General features: G+C 42.9%; 1 protein-coding gene across 1 annotated transcript; it reads right to left on the minus strand.

Moving 5' to 3' along the window:
* Positions 1-3,886: 3,886 nt before the first annotated feature.
* Positions 3,887-4,513, minus strand: IFNE (interferon epsilon). The gene has a single exon (XM_039221254.1). The coding sequence runs from the start codon at positions 4,511-4,513 to the stop codon at positions 3,887-3,889; it is 627 nt and encodes a 208-aa protein (XP_039077185.1).
* Positions 4,514-18,455: the final 13,942 nt, after the last annotated feature.

Raw genomic sequence — 18,455 nt, forward strand, 5'->3', positions numbered from 1 at the left:
TCAACAGCATCAAAAATCATCTAGAAATTGTTAGAAAGGCAATACTCAGTCCCACTACAGACTTAATGGATCAGAAACACTGGGGTGAATGGGCATAGAGGAGGACACTTATGGGGATGAGCACTGAGTGTTATGTGGAAACTAATTTGACAATAAACTATTTGTAAAAAAAAAAAAAAAAGAAACACTGGGGTGAAGCCATGCCGCCTGTATTTTAATAAGCCTTCTGGACAATTCTGATGCATGCTGGAGATGGGGCTTCATTTATTGCAGGTGATAAGTATCCTGAGCCAAATCTCTACAAGGAGCCATATTTATTGTTCTTTTTTTTTTAATTTCAAAAATGAAGTAGTTTAATTTTTTTCCTGATTCTAAAATGAATCCATATTCTATGTAGAAATATCCAAAATTCAAAAACTATATTGCGGCGCCTGGGGAGCTCCGTTGGTTAAGTGTCCAACTCTTGATTTCGGCTCAGGTCATGATCACACGGTTTGTGAGTTCGAGCCCTGTGTTGGCCTCTGTGCTGACAGTGCAGAGCCTGCTTGCGATTCTCTCTCTCCCCCTCTCCCTCTGCCCTTCTCCTGCTCATGTGTGCTCTCTCTCTCAAAATAAACTTGAATAAAAAAATAATATTAAAAAAATATGAGAATGGAAATTCTATTACCCAGATAGTACTACTGTGAACATTTCAGTGCAATTCTTTTCAGACATTTTGGGTGCATTTTTATTTACAGAAATTATGATAGCAGTTATTTTGTAATCTGCTTGTTGATTTAATGATCTATTTAGCTCATACATGTATATGTGACACTGATAACTCAGATGACCCAGCCTGTGAGTACAAATGAGCTTATCTTTACTCTGAACCCCCAACCTTGTCTCTTTAGAGTATTTATCTTCCTCAATATCTCCAAGTTTAGAACTCTGGTTTTAAAGCTATAAGAGAGCACACATATTAAAAAGCAAGCGATTTTTATTTTGTATGAGGAAGTTAAGACAGTAATACAAGTAGGATGTCAGCCTAATAAAGCTAAATGTTTAGAGAGACATTGGTATGTACAGTATTGCTTTTAGCTTCTAGATAGGAGTATGCATTATCTGCTATAAATTTCTACTTGGCACTTTCTCCATTCTGTTCTCTTCAGTTCTTATGAAAGAAATGTCCAGAGGGAGAAAATGTTCTTTCTTGAATTCAAGACTGCAGACGGTATGTGAGCTTGAAAAAGGAAAGCCAGGAGCAAATTATTCTCATTCTTGTTATCATTATTATTTTGCAGAGATATTGCACAATGTCATTCAAGTTTCTGGGGTCTAGAACACAGTGCACTCTTTTGAGTTACGCAGATCTGGCCGAGAATCTTTGCTCTGGCATTTGCTGGCTCCGTGACTTGTTACATTACTTTGAGCAAGTTACTTCACCTTTAAAGTCTGGTTAGTCTCACTTGAGAAAAGAATATAATAACAGAAACTACCTTGCTAGGTTAATTTGAGAACTGAATACTGTGTTAAATGAGGGATTTGGTTCTGAAAACTTCCTGGTGTAAAGAAAACAAAAATTTTACCGATCGTGCGAAGCAAATGACGTGTATTTGCAATCAAGTGTGGTAAATACTTCTCCTCTCTCCGCCTCCCTACCTCCAGGTGAACTTGAAGGTAAACAGGTCAACACCTGGGCTGAAATGTGACAGTGACAAAGATTGCCTCTTGGCTGCCCTGCCTCTGCTTCTCAGCCCCTTTCCTGTCTGGCAGTGGACCCTGCCTCAGACTCAGGCTTCTATTCAGCTCATCCTCCTCCTTTTCAAGCCAAATGTGAAAGCACGGGGCCAACAGTGGATACACTTAGTAACACTAATTAAACTGGAATGAAATATGTTTTGTTCTTCAGCAAGTTTTCACATTAAGTGATAGATTTCATCTCAAATTATACAATGAGATCGTTTTAAAACGGAACATGACGTGAAGTAGTAGAACTAGCCCTAGATTGTGGGGCCATAACTCTGCTTCCTACATTGGGTGAAGGTCACTGTGACCGTGGGAAAGCCACCAAGCTCACCAAACTGAGCTTCAGTGTCTCTGGCCCCACATTTGTTCCATGATGGTTTCTGGGAACTCCTGATGGGAAGAGCTGGAATCCTGTCATCCCCGGAGCTCTGACTAGTAGAAACCCCTCCCTTGGTTGGCATGGGTGCCCTTCTCTCCAGCTCTTCTTGTCCCCCCTCCCCTTCAGGGGAAGGCTGGAGCAGTCCTGTTTCTTCTACCCTTCATCTAACACTTCCTTTTGCCAGTAAGACTCCTTCATGCATATTTCTAATGACTGTGACTTCTTAGGTACATTTTAATTTATTATTTTAATTTGTAATGTTCACACAATTAAAAATTAAAATATAAAAATATGCCGTAAAGCCTCCCTTGCCCTTCTTCCTCCCCTAGTCTCTCCTCTGCAAAATACAGGTTATTGTTGTAATTTATTTCTTATATATTTATTTGTTCCTGCACAAGTTAGGTCAAATAGAAAACTTGTCTTACATCTTATTAAAAAATTTTAAAATGTTGATTTATTTTTGAGAGACTGACAGAGACAGAGTGCAAGCGAGGGAGGGGCAGAGAGAGAGACACACACAGAATCTGAAGCAGGCTCCAGGCTCTGAGCTATCAGCACAGAGCCTGATGCAGGGCTCGAACTCACAAGCTGTGAGATCATGACCTGAGCCGAAGTTGGACACTTAACTGACTGAGCCCCCTGGACACCTCTTGTTTTATATTTTAATGTCAGATACAGCATTTTATACACACTTTTCTGTATCTTGCCTATTTTTTTTACTTTCTTTTTCAGTGTAGGAAGAGCATCCTCATTCTATTCTCCATGGGTTCTTTGTGTGACTATAATTCAACTGTCTCAAATTAGAAGCATTTGAGTGGTTTCCTGTCCTTTGATATTATAAATACTGTGGCAGTGAATAGTATTGTATGCATGCCATTATACACATGTGCAAGGATTTTCATAGGATAAATTTTAAATTTATGGATCGAGGACGGTAATTTTAATAGATATCAACATACTGCCTCTTCAGTGATCCTACCAATTTCCAGTGCTTTGGCAAATTAGAAGAGCATCCCTCTCCAAAGTCTCCACTAAAGTGTGGGTGTTCACCTGCTAAGAATGGCATCCTATTCACTTTTAATTTGTATTTAAAAATTTTTTTTTTAACATTTATTTGACAGAGAGAGAGGGAGACACATAATCTAAAGCAGGCCCCAGGCTCTGAGCTGTCAGCACAGAGCCTGACATAGGGCTTGAACCCATGAACAGTGAGATCATGATGAGAGCTGAAGTCTGAGGCTCAACTGACTGAGCTACCCAAGTGCCCCTTAATTTGCATTTTTGAGGTTGAACCTGTTTTCATGCATTTGTTTTCCCTCTGCAATCTGCTGTTCATGACGTTTGGCCCTATTTCTATTGTGTCACCTGTAACAGATATTCAGTGCATCTTGTTATTTTCAAGTCTTGCAGTGCACATTATTCCTAGTATTTCTCATTGTTTCCACCAATTTCTGGCAAAGAAATCATTGGAGTGGATGTGCTACGTTAAGATTTTAGTACAGTGGAGACATCATTTTATCCACCTCGTCAACTTTGAGGAAAACATACCCCTTGGAAGAACCAAGTATGAAATATTAATGAATCTTTTTGAACTCGTGAAAATTTAAGATGACTGGAACATACAAAGTGACATTACAAAATAAAGACCATTGTAGTCACTCTGCCTAATCTTAAAGGACAGATAAGTATCATACATATGCACACACACATAACTAAAGCAATACTACCACTTAATGGCAAGAAGAAATAAGAGTGTCTGAAAAAGTCCTCCCGCCCCTCCACCTACCCTACGCTTCTAAAGTCAGCCCTTGACTCATGGTCCTCATTCTTCAAGGAATCCATTCCTTGTTTGCTTATCTTTCTTATCAGTTGGAATGCAAAGAACAGACACCGGTTGATTTCTACTTGAACAACGGTCCAGGCACAGCTGCTGTACTCTTGGCTTTCCAGGTAATCGTGGATCCTTCGGAAGTACATTTTAATCTGTAACCTAACGTTCTCACTACCCAAGATGCCGCTGTCCTGCTCCCCTTCCAGGCCTGCGAGAGCTTCTAGGTATTCCAGCTGTTGATGAAGCTCAGTGAGGAACTTCTCCACGTGGCTTTCCTCCCAACCATCCGAAGAAATATTTGCCCTGAAGAGGTTGAAGATCTGCTGAAGCATCTCTTGAAGAATGGCCAGCACTTGTCCTTCCTGGTACTGGTGACGATTCACAGACTGCCGGGGAAGCAGGAAGTTTTTCCTGTGTGGTAGACACTGCTGAATTGATGAGCTTTGCGATTTACTCAAGAGTTTTAAACTTTCTCTGTTTACTCTTTGTTGGAGGAGAGCCAGTTTCAATTCTAGGGAGAAGATAGTAGAAGAGGCCAACAGCACGGACACAATTTCAAAGAAATGCTTGTTAATCATGGTGAAGGTCAAATATGCCACTTATCTATGTGCAGACTTAGGAAAGCTGCAACTTTAGCGAATGTTTGCCTTTCATGTAGCTCAGATTGTTCTGGAAGGTGTTCTCTTTTGTTGGTTTTGTTTTCTAATGCTGTCATTACTCCAAGATTACATGTTGGGTTTTCTGGTTCGCTTTTCAGAGTGTTTATGGGACATTTCCTCCACTTTCCCCATTGTGTTGCTTGTTTAACAAAGTCACTGAAAGAACTTGTTTCATTGTATGTGTTCCTTGAGATAATTACAGACTAGTCACCTAATATGATTTTCTATTACTCTCATTATTTATTACATACAAAGTTTACCTCAACACAATATGCTTTCTAAATATTTAGTCAAGCTTATTAAAGTTCTTTTATTGAGAGTATTTTTTTAAATTTATTTCTAGGAGAGAGAGAGAGACAGCGTGAGCAGGGGAGGGTCAGAGAGAGAGGGAGTCACAGACTGAAACAGGCTCCAGGCTCTGAGCCGGCAGTCAGCACAGAGCCCGACGTGGGGCCCGAACCCACGAACCGCGAGATCACGACCTAAGCGAAAGTCGGACGCTTAACCGACTAAGCCACCCAGGCGCCCCAATTGAGAGTATTTTTTTAAAGGAGTACTCTTTCATGGAGTAATATTTATCAGAGGCTTAGCAGCAACTATAGGGTGCTCGGAGGGAAAAATTAAAATCTATACAGACTACTAAATTTAAAAACGCTAGTGGAACTGTACATTTGTACAAATGTTTGGGTAAATTAACCTTAAAATATGTATAAGCAATCTGAAATTTTTTTTTTAATGTTTACTCATGATTTGTTTTTGAAAGAGAGAGCAGGTGAGGGGCAGAGAGAGAGAATCCCAAGAATCCCAAGCAGATTCCGCACTGTCAGTGCAGAGACTGATGCAGATCTCAAACTCCCAAGCCATGAAATCATGACCTGAGCTGAAATCAAGAATTGGACGCTCAACTCACTGAGCCACCCAGGCACCCCAAATGCTTTATATCTTTTTTTATTTATTTAACAAAAAATTTTTAAATGTTTTTATTTATTTTTGAGAGAGATAGACAGAGTGCGAATGGTGGGAAGTGCAGAGAAAGAGGGAGACACAGAATCCGAAGCAGGCTCCAGGCTCTGAGCTGTCAGCACAGAACCCGATGCGGGGCTCGAACTCCCAAACCGCGAGATCATGACCTGAGCCGAAGTCAGACGCTTAACCGACTGAGCCACCCAGGTGCACCATAATTGTTTTATATCTTACTGAAGTAGTTCAATATCTAAGTTTCTAACCTATGAAATTAATGTGAATGAGAAAAAAATAGCAAAAGAAGGTCATTATACAATTATTACAATTGCAGAGTATTAAAAATGGCCTATAGAGCTAGCAATAGGGGAATGGTTAAATAAATGTTGGTAAATACATATGATTAGATGTTATGTAATCATCTTAAGTGATAAAGTTATATGTGAAGAGGTTGGGGGCAGTTGGTGGTGTATATTCCCTATTTCCCTATGGAAAACCAAAGTTACTATCTCTACATTAACAATGCCTCTTGAATTACAAACACCCAGTTCCATATTTTAAATCCTCCTGAATATGCCCCCAATCTACCTTTCCAATCTTATCTCCCACAGTTGGTCCAAATATAGGGTAAGGGAACCTGAATTCCAGGTAAAGTTAATGACTCACTATTTCCTTAATACAGCTAGTGTGTGTGTGTGTGTGTGTGTGTGTGTGTGTTTCTTCCCCAGTTCACAATCACACACCTATGAGGCTGTCTTCTTAGTGGACTCTGTCTCTTTTCCTCCCAGACTCTTGTGGTTCAGTGTCCTATGGCTTCAGCCCTTCTTTGTTTGAAGAGATTTTGGCAGGTGAAAAGTACAGAGCTCCCTACTTCTCTGCCATTTTGCCTCCCAGGTGTTTGTTAATGTACGTAGTTTTAATGGGAGAACTGGGAACTAGTTTTGAGATACGCATCATCAAGATTTTTATACTGCATTCTGTAGAGTTATTTTCAAGCAGGTGCAACTATCAATGAAAATATGTGCATTCACATGCCCCTCTGTTACTTTATTTGATACTTAACAAGAGCCCCTCAAAGTAGGGATAGAAAGTATTAAAATCCTTCCTTTATGATGATGAGCTCACTTTGCTCAAGATTACATGAGAATTTGGTTGTAAATGTCAAACTAGACTCAGAGTTTTTGAGTAGATCCTCCCTAGAAACCCATGTCATGAATAAAACCCACAAAAATACTTTCAGCATCCATTGATGCCTACACTACAGACTTCTTTATGGGCCATCCATTTTAATGGAGAATTGACTTGGGTTGTACAAGGAAAAGCACATGAAGTTTTGTCCTCTATTAATATTAGTAATGGAATAAGTGGGTTCTAACGTCCTCAGGCTGGTTTGAGACCATCTTATCCGCATTATGGGCTTGGATATGTGTAGCCAGGATATGTTTCTCTGCCCCTCAGAAGTCCCAGAATATATAGTGATATGTATTGAAACAGATAAGGGACATTTGGGTAATTCTGAGTCCTTCAGCATGATTTTTCCAGAAGCCTTGCCATAAAATGAAAATTGTTTGGACATTTTCAGCTGTGAAGAATTTGATTGGATCTTAATTTTCACAGTAAGTGAAATGGGCTTATTTTATCTCTGCCGCCTCCCATACACCTTTCTTCAACTCCCATAGATCTCTGTTTTGTGTTTGGAAATGTTTTGTGTTTTAGAAATGAAACCTCAAGATAGACACTAAATGACAATGTAGATGTTACCTGGGATATTTTGTTGGCTTACATGAACATGCAGAATTAAATATGACCTAATTCAAATGTTTATTTTATTTTAATATTGTATCTTGGGGTGGAACCTCCAAAGTGCAGGGAAACAGGAACTCACTTATCCTTTGTGTAACTGCAGCCCATACACACCTTCAACTACTCTTTTTGCTCATCCTGTAGAATCATCTTCAGGTACCACTGTTTTCTATGTATTTAGTATATATCTGACTTAGTTTTAAGAATTTTCCAGATTCAGGGCACCTGGATGGCTCAGTGGGTTAAGCGTCTGACTTTGGCTCAGGTCATGATTTCACAGTCCGTGGGTTCAAGCCCTGAATCAGGCTCTGTTCTGACAGCTCAGAGCCTGGAGTCTGCTTCGGATTCTGTGCCTCCCTCCCTCTCTGCCCTCCCCGACTTGTGCTCTGTCTCTCTCAAAAATGAATAACTGTTAAAAAATTTTTTTTGAGGGGCGCCTGGGTGGCTTAGTCGGTTAAGCGTCCGACTTTCGCTTAGGTCACGATCTCGCGGTTCGTGGGTTCGAGCCCCGTGTCGGGCTCTGTGCTGACTGCCAGCTCAGAGCCTGGAGCCTGTTTCAGTCTGTGACTCCCTCTCTCTCTGACCCTCCCCTGCTCACGCTGTCTCTCTCTCTCCTAGAAATAAATAAAAACATAAAAAAAAATTTTTTTTTTTGAAAAAAGAAAAAAAAGAATTTTCCAGATTCTTCTTAATATGCAGTGCTCAAATTCCAATCTTGCCAAGTCCTGCACCAGTTACATATAACACAGGAATTTTATTTCTCTGTATCATTCCAAACCCAATTAAAAAACAATGGAGTGGGATCTATGATATCAGCGTTCTGATCCCACATCTACCATAAAGTAATTGTGTCCCCTTGGGAAAATCATAGTTATTTTGGGCCCCTTTCCTTTTCTTTATTTTGACAGAGTTTTGTCCTAGATGATTCAAAATAGCATGTGTACTCTTTGAGTAATAGTTTCAATGCTACTGGTACTCTAAACAAATGAAGACAGCTGTGTGCATAAAACTGTGCATCATTTCTGTGACTGTGGTTTTCGAGCCGCTTCCATTTTACAGATAATAAGAAGACAGAGCACAGCAGAAACAGATTATTTAACCAGAGGCTCCAAAATAGATGGATCTAAACCACAAGTTTCCTTTTTTTTTCTTTTTCTTTTTCTGAAGCTCATTTAGCCAAAACATAGGCCACTGAATATTAAGCTGTGAGGCATATTATCAATGTGTTTAAGGGATGCTATTCTTATGGGAAAGCCAATTAATAGCAGGAAGGTTTGAAATTCTTACAAGATCTTGTAATCTTGTGAGATTTACAGCTCTGTTTTCATATGAAGCAAGTCCTTCCAGTGTCAGGTAATCATCTGAATTTCTGGTTGCTTCTCTGAACTAAAATTCCAACCTCTTGGGGTTTTCTTCTTGCTATCTGAAATTTATGCCAGAATAGCCTTTTTTTAGAGAATACATCCAGGTTTCTAGGTTCCATGTAAAAAAGAGATTCAGTGAGTCAGGATCCTGGTTAAGCCCTCCTTCTCAGAGTGGTATCTTATTTTATTTTATTTTTTTAAAAAATATTTTTATTTATTTCTAGGAGAGAGAGAGACAGCATGAGCAGGGGAGGGTCAGAGAGAGAGGGAGACACAGACTCTGAAATAGGCTCCAGGCTCTGAGCTGGTAGTCAGCACAGAGCCCGACAAGGGGCTCGAACCCACGAACTGCGAGATCAAGACCCAAGTGAAAGTCAGACGCTTAACCAACTAAGCCACCCAGGCGCCCCAATGTGGTATCTTATTTTTGAGAGAGAGAGAGAGAGAGAGAGAGAGAGAGAGAGAAAGCATGAGTGGGGGAGGGGCAGAGGGAAAGGGAGACAAGGCAGACCCAGAATCTGAAGCAGGCTCCAGGCTCTGAGCTGTCAGCAAAGAGCCCGACACGGGGCTCAAACCCACGAACTGCGAGATTGAGATCGTGACCTGAGCTGAAGTCAGATGCTTAACTGACCGAGCCACCCAGGTGCCTGAGCATGCCAGAATTTAAATTGCCACTCTGAAACATCATAGGAACTTGGGACAAACTACTTCCCTAAACTTTTTTCCTGCATCTTAGACAAATAATACCCTTGCCCAAAATGTCCATGTCCTAATCCCCAGAATCTGAGAGGGCAAAAGGGATCTTGTAGATGGAATTAAGGATCTTAAGAGGGAGATTTTATTTGGGATTATCTGATGGGCCTCAAAAGTAATGCCAAGTGTTCTATGAAAAAGGTGGAAGGAGATTTTACTTCAACTAAAGAGAGTGTGCTCATGAAACAGGGATTAGATTAATGTGGCCCAAAGCAAGGAATGGTAGCAGTGGCCAGAAGCTAGAAAAAATAAGGAAATGGAGCTTCTAGAGGGAGCACAGCCCTGCCAACTCCTGATTGAGCCTAGCAAAAATGGTTTTGGACCTCTGACTTTGAGAATTCTAAGAGAATAAATGTGTTTTAAACCAATAAGTATGTTGTGACTTGTTATAGCAGCCATAGGCAACTTGTACCTCACGGAACTGATACTTCAGATAAAACGTATTACCTGTGGTTTGTGAGTTCAAGCCCTGAAATGGCTCCGTGCTGAAAGCACAGGGTCTGTTGGGACTCTCATTCTTCCTATTTGCCCCACCTCACTCTCAAAATAAATGAAGTTTATAGAAATCTCTAACTGAAAATACACTTAGTAACGTGTCTAACACATAGTAGGGATGCTGTAAAATGTATGTCCTGTTTTGAAACTGAAGTTTGGTTTGAGGAATGATTGAAACCACACAGTGGTCACCATTATTAAAAATATATATATATTTTTAACGTTTTAGATATTTTTGAGAGACAGAGACAGTGAGAGCAGGGAAGGAAAGAGAGAGAGGGAGACACAGAATCCAAAGCAGGCTCCAGGCTCTGAGCTGTCAGCACAGAGCCTATGGTGGGGCTCAAACCCACAAATTGTGAGACCCTGACCTGAGCTGAAGTTGGAAGCTTAATCGACTAAGCTACCCACTCACCCCCAATGACAGCATCTTTTGTCCATGTTCATCCTGGTCAAAATGCTTAGACACCTGCTAGGAAGATCTCTCTACTCCCCCACAACCCCACGCTTCTCCTAATCCTCAGAGGGGAAAGATTCCTTCTCCTCACTTAAGTCACATTATTATTTTCCTTTCTGCTTTTTGTTTTCATTACTCTTCATTCAACTAGTCTTTCTGAACTTTAAAGAAAACCAAGTCATTTCTCAATAGATTCAGGTGCTCTCTTAAATGAACATCCCAACCAGCATCTTATTTCTAAGCCTCATTACCAGAAATTTCTGAACATAGGTCCTCTTCAGTTTCTGCTGTCATTCGTTTTCTCATTTCTCCCTTCTGATTTAGTTCATTCTTGACAACTTAGTCCTTTCCCTAAACACAGCTTTTAATAAGGTCACACAGCAAAGTGACAAAAGTCTAGATGGCCTGGTTTCAAATCTTGGGTTCTGCCATCTACTTCCTGTGTGACACTGGACAAGCTGTTTAACCTCTCTGGTTTTCCCCAGAAGTGGCTATGAGGAGTGATACCTACTGTTATTATGAAGAGAAGTGAGGTGATATTTCTCACCTATGGTGATAGGTCCTTAGAATAGTGCTAGTCACAGTGCAAGCACTACAAATGTGCCTGCCAGCAATGATAAATACAAAGTTCAAACATATAATTTTCTCAGCTTTCTGTCCTAACTTCAAGATATGTATCTGGTGAAATCAATATAAGTCTTTTCAAGGGAAACACAAAGGTATTTCTATCCAGGAAAATAGTTTTCAGTGAGTGCCCATGTGGCTAGTTTAGGTGTTTCACCTGTTTCCAAATTTCTATACGACAGAACCTGGGTTTAGTCCAGCGAAAAATTAGAAACGTTACCTAAGTCCCCCACCCTCATCGCTTTGCCCCTTAACTTTCATTTGTCCTCCATGCTGTGAAAATCTACTTCTGAGAAAGTCTCTGATGTCCGGCTTAGCATGAGTTTAAGACAAAACCACTGTTTACATGAGAGAGATGAGTTTTCAGGACTGGCTTTGTCTTGCTTTGTTTGGTTGCCCTCCTCACAGCGGCAGCCTCGGACCATACCCGGAGATCCATGTCGTGGCTCTAATTCTCAGCATGTCTTTGATTATGCGAGCCTCAGTTCCTCTACCTGGGAGGGGTATCTGAGGGCAACGCGCTGTCGCTGGGACTGCTACAAAGAACATTTCCAGCTCAGGTGTGAGCTGCTGCCAGGAAGCCTGGTTATATCACATCACCCCGGGATCCTAGCAGGGATTGCGTCAGGAAGGGCCTGAGCAGGCTTATCACACTCAGGTGGTTTCTAGATCTCGAAAATGAACATATTTAGGGCAAGAAAGACATGCATCCGGGAGTCTGAACTACTGAAAATTTTCACAAGCTGCCTTTTGGTTCTTGAGAAATAGAGGTAGGGAAAATGTCCTGCTTATTGCTAAGAGTTTTAGTCCAAAATGTTATACAAAATTTTTAATCTTATCAAATGTTTGGGGCCTTAGGTGAGCTCTCACTTAAGGCCTAGTCCAGTGTTTGGTCCAACGTGGAATGGGGACTACCCGGAGTACTGGCTGAAATCCATATGGCTGTTTCTCCTACAAAGCCACCCAATTAGGATGATGGGGCCAGAATTATGCATTTTTCATAATTAGTTACTAGTGAGCATTTCTGGCCTAGCCTAAAGGTAGTCTAAGGAGTCCCTCTGTCCCCCTTTCTTCTTGGATCCTATCTTTCAGTGTTACAGCTTCCAAACTGAGGAGAGGAGGCATACACGTTTTAAAAAAGGAAGGGACCCAGCCAAGTAAGTAAAAGAATATCATGTTTGAGAATAAAGTATTTTTTTTTAAATTTTTAAATGTTTTATTTATTTCTAAGAGAGAGAGACAGTGTGAGCAGGGGAGGGTCAGAGAGAGAGGGAGTCACAGACTGAAACAGGCTCCAGGCTCTGAGCTGGCAGTCAGCACAGAGCCCGACGCGGGGCTCGAACCCACGAACTGTGAGATCATGACCTAAGCGAAAGTTGGACACTTAACCGACTAGCCACCCAGGCGCCCCATAGAATAAAGTATTTTTAATGTGCACATAGTGCAAGGATTAAAAGAGGGAAATAGTTCAAATGTTAGGCAAAATAATTTAAAATATATGAGAAGCATAAAGCAAACTAAACCGTAGCATGATTTTGTCAACTGATATTAAAGATAAGAAGGAGTGCTATCCTGGCAGAGTAGGAAATACAATCCAATCACACTATTTCCCCCAGGACTAAGTGATACTTTATCAATACAGTTGATCAGTTTTCAACCCTTAGAGTCAAGCTGTGGCTAAAACACAGAACACTTTGCTACAACTGTATGGCAAAATGTAAATACTAACAGCACAAATAAAAGCAAGCATGTATTCCCGGAAGGTGATTTGTATGAGGCGAAAGGAAAGGCAGGGGGGCTCCAGAGCACAGCCTCATGCACTGAGAGAACCATGAGGTTAAGGTGAAAGTTAATAACACAAGGTATAAATAATAATCGCTAATGTTTCTTGAGCTCTCCTGTGTATTAGACACTGAAGGCTACAAATGCATTCTTAGTTGCATTATTACAAGCAACCCCATAAGGTAGAGAGGAATCCTTTCCCCTGGTTTATGGATGAGAAAACAATGGGCACGGGTAGGATGTGGACATTTCTCAGGGGTACAGAGCTAATAAAAGTTGAAGACCAGGGATTCTAATTCAAGCCGTCCATCTCCAGGACCAGTGCTGTTAGGCCTCTGCTACCACTTCCCTCACCGAGAGAGTCAGAAAATTACATGAAGTTGGAAGAGAGAAGCAGCCAAATTAATTAAATATGACCTATTGGAAAGGAAGAGGGAGGGAAAACAGGGGCAGTGGAGTTTTGTCTTCCTCCATCATGGCAGAGTGGCAAAAATATTGTTTAAAATGAATATGTCATGATGCAGCAAGATAAGCATCATGTTTACAATTAAGGGGATGACATCAAAGTAGCAAAAAGCCATCTTTGGAGACTGGAATTCAGGAGAAAAGGGCTCCATTTCAGTATGATTCAAGTTGCTATTACGCTCATGTAATATTTTCATACCATTAAAGTTTTTCTGTTCATTTAAAAATTGCTTCCGTGGGGGCACCTGGGTGGGTCAGTAGATAAAACGTCCAACCTCAGCTAAAGTCAAGATCTCACAGTTCATGGGTTCGAGTCCCATGTCAGCTTCTATGCTGATGGCTCAGAGCCTTGAACCTTCTTCAGATTCTGTGTCCCCCTTTCTCTGTACCTCTCTTCCCCCGAAATAAACATTAAAACAAATTTAAAAAATAGAAATTGCTTCTACTGTGTAAGTGCATCAAAACATGAAATTCAAGTGGCACTTGGGTGGCTCAGTTGTTTGAGTGTCCAGCTTCAGTTCACGTCATGATCTCACGGTTTGAGTTCAAGCTCTGCATCAGGATCTCTGCTGTCAGCTCAGAGCCCATTTCAGATCCTCTGTGTCTCTGTCTCTCGGCCTCTCCCAACTCGTGCTGTATCTCAACAATGAATATTTAAACAATCACGAAATTCAAAATCTTCTTTACATATTTGTCCTATCAGGATATTTCTTTTAGCTTGAAGGCTTTAACAAAATCAGCAGGTACGAATGTTTAAAAGTTGTCTCTGGTAATATCACCAGGCATGGCTGAGAGAGGGTGCAGGACTATTAGAAGCAAACTGGATTTCAACCCTGCTTTTGAGAGGCAGCTCTGACTACAAAGGGCAGGCGATTCTCTGCAGTCACAGAGCAGGAGCAATGCCGTGCATTTTTAGGCTCAGTTATTGTAGTTTTCTATGTGTTTGCTTCATAAAAGTAGGACTTTTATGCTCCTGTTAAAATGGAATCTCCTATTCGAATTGCCTGGTGAAGGCAACTAAAGTATTATTGCCTAAGGAACTCATTAATTGTAGATATATACATCTCTTATCTCCATCCATGTATGTAAGTATATATGTATGTATGTATGTATCTACTATGTTTCTATCCTTATTTATAGAACAAAACAACAACAATGATTTAAATTAATTCCTTACCTTATTTTATTTTCGCCTTTCCACAATCTTGCAAGGTATATAGGCCATGGAAAAAGCATTGAGTTCACTGACACACTTGAAAGATGGCTCTACTGTTTGTCATTGTGCAACCAAGAAATGGTGCAGGGAAATTCCACCCCCATCTTCTCTGTCCTCTCTTACCTCCCTTTGCGGACTCTATTTCAGGCATATTAGTTTATAATTGCTCCCTGAGGATATCAGGTACCTTTCCTCTGAGCTTTTGCAGTGGTTATTCCCATTATCTGGAATGCTCTTCCCTCAGACATTTGTTTCATTCACCTCCCTCTGGCCTGATCAGATCCCACATTCCTAGTGAGGCTTATCCTGTCTACCATTTAAATTGAAGGCTGTGGTTCTGCCTGTAATGTCAATGCTCCATATGCTGGTTTATTCTACATAACATTAGTCACTGGCTAACTTATTAGATAATTTGCATGTTTGTATCTCTGCTCCCCTGCGCCTAGAATGTAGGCTTCACACAGTCAAGAATTTTGCCTTTTTTAAGTCCAGTGGAGATCCAGCAAAAAAAGCCTTGGGACAATCAGAACTGGGCACAATTCTAACTTGTGTGATTTGATACTTTAGTGATTTAGATCAGAGCCGAGCCAGTTACTGAAGAAGATCTCTTCTACTGCATTTAAGCAGCACAATAAATTCAAACAAACTGAAATTTCCAGCAATTACAGAGCAGGTGTGTGCTCTTTCTCCCTTCGATCCTCCAGGCTCAAATCTATCCTCCCTGGGTGATGAGGGAATGTGTAAGAATGACTGGCCTAAGTTTAAATCAAATATGAAGATGTACAAGAAAACATTTAAACGTTTCTTAAAAAAAAAATCATTGAGTGGTTTCCTTTGAAACATCAGGGGTTATCTAACATCTAGTAAGGTCAGAGTGGGGTAGAGAAGAGCAGAGGGAAGGGGCAAGGGTAAGCCCCCTCATCTCTCCCTCCTTTGTACCTTACTCCCTCCTGGACTGTCATCCCTTACATTCAAAATGCAGACTGTAGACGTCAGCACATGCAGGTAGAACATGTAGTCACTTCCACATCCCAGTCACTGTGACGTGGGAAATTCTGCATCCTTAAGTCTGCTCACCCCATCACCATTCACACAGGTTAATCCTTTCTCTACTGCTGAGTCAAAAAGAAACAAGAGTGAAGGCAGATGAATAAGAACAAAGTTTTATACACATATGTGTATAAGTACACAATGTGGGAAGGAGAAAAGCCCACTGAGGCAAATAGGTTGGGGAAACCACTACAGACAGCAGTGGTGTTCTGCTGGTTCCAAAACCAGAGAAAACCGGCCAGGAGCTTGGGTCAGCCGCGTTCACAGTCACACCAGGGATGGCACAGTTGTTGATTTATGCAGCTGTCTTCTATTTTCCACCATTGGAACTTCTTGAATCTGGTGTTGTTCTGGAGTAGTTCTACACTGGGGCTCATGCGCCCCTCGCCCTCCAAAACACACACGTGCACAGAACAACACAAAAATACACATGTGCACACAAGGTACACACTTGCTGTATGAAGAGATCAGGTTAAGTGTCACTTAAAGGGGTTGGGCCCCTTTCTGGTGCAACAAAATCCATTTCTGGTTGTATTCAATTTACAGAGGAATATTTGATCCTTATTTGTTGAGATTCATGACGAGAGGAAGGAATTGTTTGGTGGCTCTGATGAAGCCCTCGGCAGGTTATGAAGGTGTTCTAGTCATGGCCAGAGCACAGGCACAGGTGACCAGGATAAACACAGTGCTTGCTCCTCCAGAGGAGCACCTGGCTAGGGCGAGCCCAAGTTCTGTTTAAAACTTCATGGTGGTGTCCCCCATCGCACGACCTGCACTGTGCTTAGGGGGGGCACATGCGCTGTGTGCGGATGAGGTTCCGTAAGTGTATCCGGTCATAGCAGGCGTGGGGATCTTCCCTGGAGCACCACCTGTGTTAGGGGTAAGTGAGCTCCCAGTGTTCTTCGGGCGGGTGCTGACAGAGAGGCCTGCCATCATAGATGTGATAGTGTCCACATCTGCGACAGCTCCTGCTGGATCTGCCTTGGGTCCTCCACAATTATTCTTCCGGGACGCACGAGTACCAGGTCCTCCCATTGTGACAATGACCTTGTCCCCTCCGTGTTTACTGACTGTCTGCTGGGCAGATAGACCGCCGTTACTGGGAGGCACCGTGGAACTACATGTGGATGTGGCTGCAAGTACAGACACAGTGCTGCCACTTTGCACTGCAACAGAGGCAGTGTGGGCCGGCAAGCTGCAGGGGATCTGTGGGGGGTGAACGCACACGTCTCTTGACACACGTGTCTTCTCCAACATAGAGGCTCTTCCACACGGAACGATTTGATTTTGTGTAGATGACTCCCGGGAGTGCTTATGGGTCCCAGGAACAGCTGAGTCTCCATCTCTGGGAGGACCGTGGTCATCTCCCACTGCTCCACCACCTGGGGTTTTGGAGATTGGCCCCTTGCTGCTAGGATTAAAGGGGGATGCTGCCTGATCTCTTGACTGGCACCTCTTCTCCCGGATGGCAACACATTCAGATGGGGGATGTTTTCTCTGCCTTGATGGACCCCCAGCACACTTACCACTCATGGAGACTGTAGAGTCTCTACCTGTGGGCATGCTGCCATCTCGGCCCACTGCTCCACTAACTGGCAAAGTGGGTGGGCCCCCAGTGCCTGGATTTAAGGCAGAAGTAGCATGGTGTCCAAATGCTACCTGGGCCACAACAGTCCTGCTACCGGGTGGTGTCTTCTCAGATCCTGGAACCACTATGTAAGGTGGCACATGGGTGTCCCTGGACACAGGGGAGGAATACATGATGGAAGCCCGAGATGGAGATGTAGGGTCCATGGCTTCACCGTCAGAAGCTGAGTGACAGTTTGCAGGGAGCTTGCCTACTGGAGTGGAGGTGACACCAGAACCCCCAAGGGACAAGCTAGTGGAAACTACAACACCTGGTGGTAAAGATGGAGGAACAGATGGGATTGGGGGCCTGGCAGGTTGGTCAGCCAAGCCTGCTGGAGCAATAGGGACTTGCACAGTGTTCATGCTGGACGGGAGACAGTTAGCAGTCCCTGTTGCAAGTATGGAGAATGCAGGGGCAGGCAGAGGGTCCGAGCAGGCTGCTTTGATGTCTCTTCTGTCCCCCAAGATGTTGTTCCTGTGACATGTGGTGTTCTTCACGGTGTCCAGGTTTTTGTCCAGAGCTATGCAAGGAAGCTTAGGAGGCAGAGGCAACTCCCCGCGGCCCCACAACGGTGGCTGTGGTGGTGGCAGCGGCAGAGAAGCTGGCATGGGTCTCTTCCATTTGCAGGCCCTGCTGCTGGCAGCTACGGGGGGCAAGGAGCTCCTTGATGATGTGTCTGAAGGCTCCTTAGTCTGTTTCTCTTTCTTGCCGACAGGCTGATGGTTTCCCCCTGACAATTCTTTGGCTGATGTCTCCTGCAGTGAGGGGCAGCATGGGGCTGGGTGGGAGAGCACGGCGACATCTGTGTGAGGCACATCTCTGGCAGCGCCATGTGAGGCGGTGACTACATGGCCATCAGGGGAGGAGTGAATCTGATCCTGGTGGGTGTCCTTCCTCCGACTGTCTTCTGAAGGACCAGGACGGAGGTTCAAAGGCGCAGGGCTGCACTGCCTGGAGCTAAGTTCACTGGCCTCCAGGGGACTAGATGTTAACTGTATATCCCCGCAGCTATGGGGGGCTCTGCTCCCACCATCCCGCCCTTTGGTCTCCACAGGTTCCCCCATCTTTCCTGTGGGCTCTTTTTGGGTCTTCTCCTCCCTCCCATTTGGGCACGAAAGTGGGAGGCCCCTGGATGGGACCGGCTCCGCAGCCCCCTCTCCAGTCTCTGATGGCAAACGCTGGAGTCGTAATTTGCGCCCTGGAGGAGGGATTCTGATGGCTCTGGAGTGCCCAAACATCATTGAATTACGAGACGATAGGAC

Source organism: Hyaena hyaena, unplaced genomic scaffold (genome assembly GCF_003009895.1).
Source record: "Hyaena hyaena isolate Hyena2069 unplaced genomic scaffold, ASM300989v1 scaffold_971, whole genome shotgun sequence".
In the NCBI taxonomy this organism is placed as follows: Eukaryota; Metazoa; Chordata; class Mammalia; order Carnivora; family Hyaenidae; genus Hyaena; species Hyaena hyaena.

What these genes read in the sequence shown, in the direction of transcription:
- IFNE (XM_039221254.1), bottom strand. Translation starts at nt 4,513, where the DNA reads ATGATTAACAAGCATTTCTTTGAAATTGTGTCCGTGCTGTTGGCCTCT.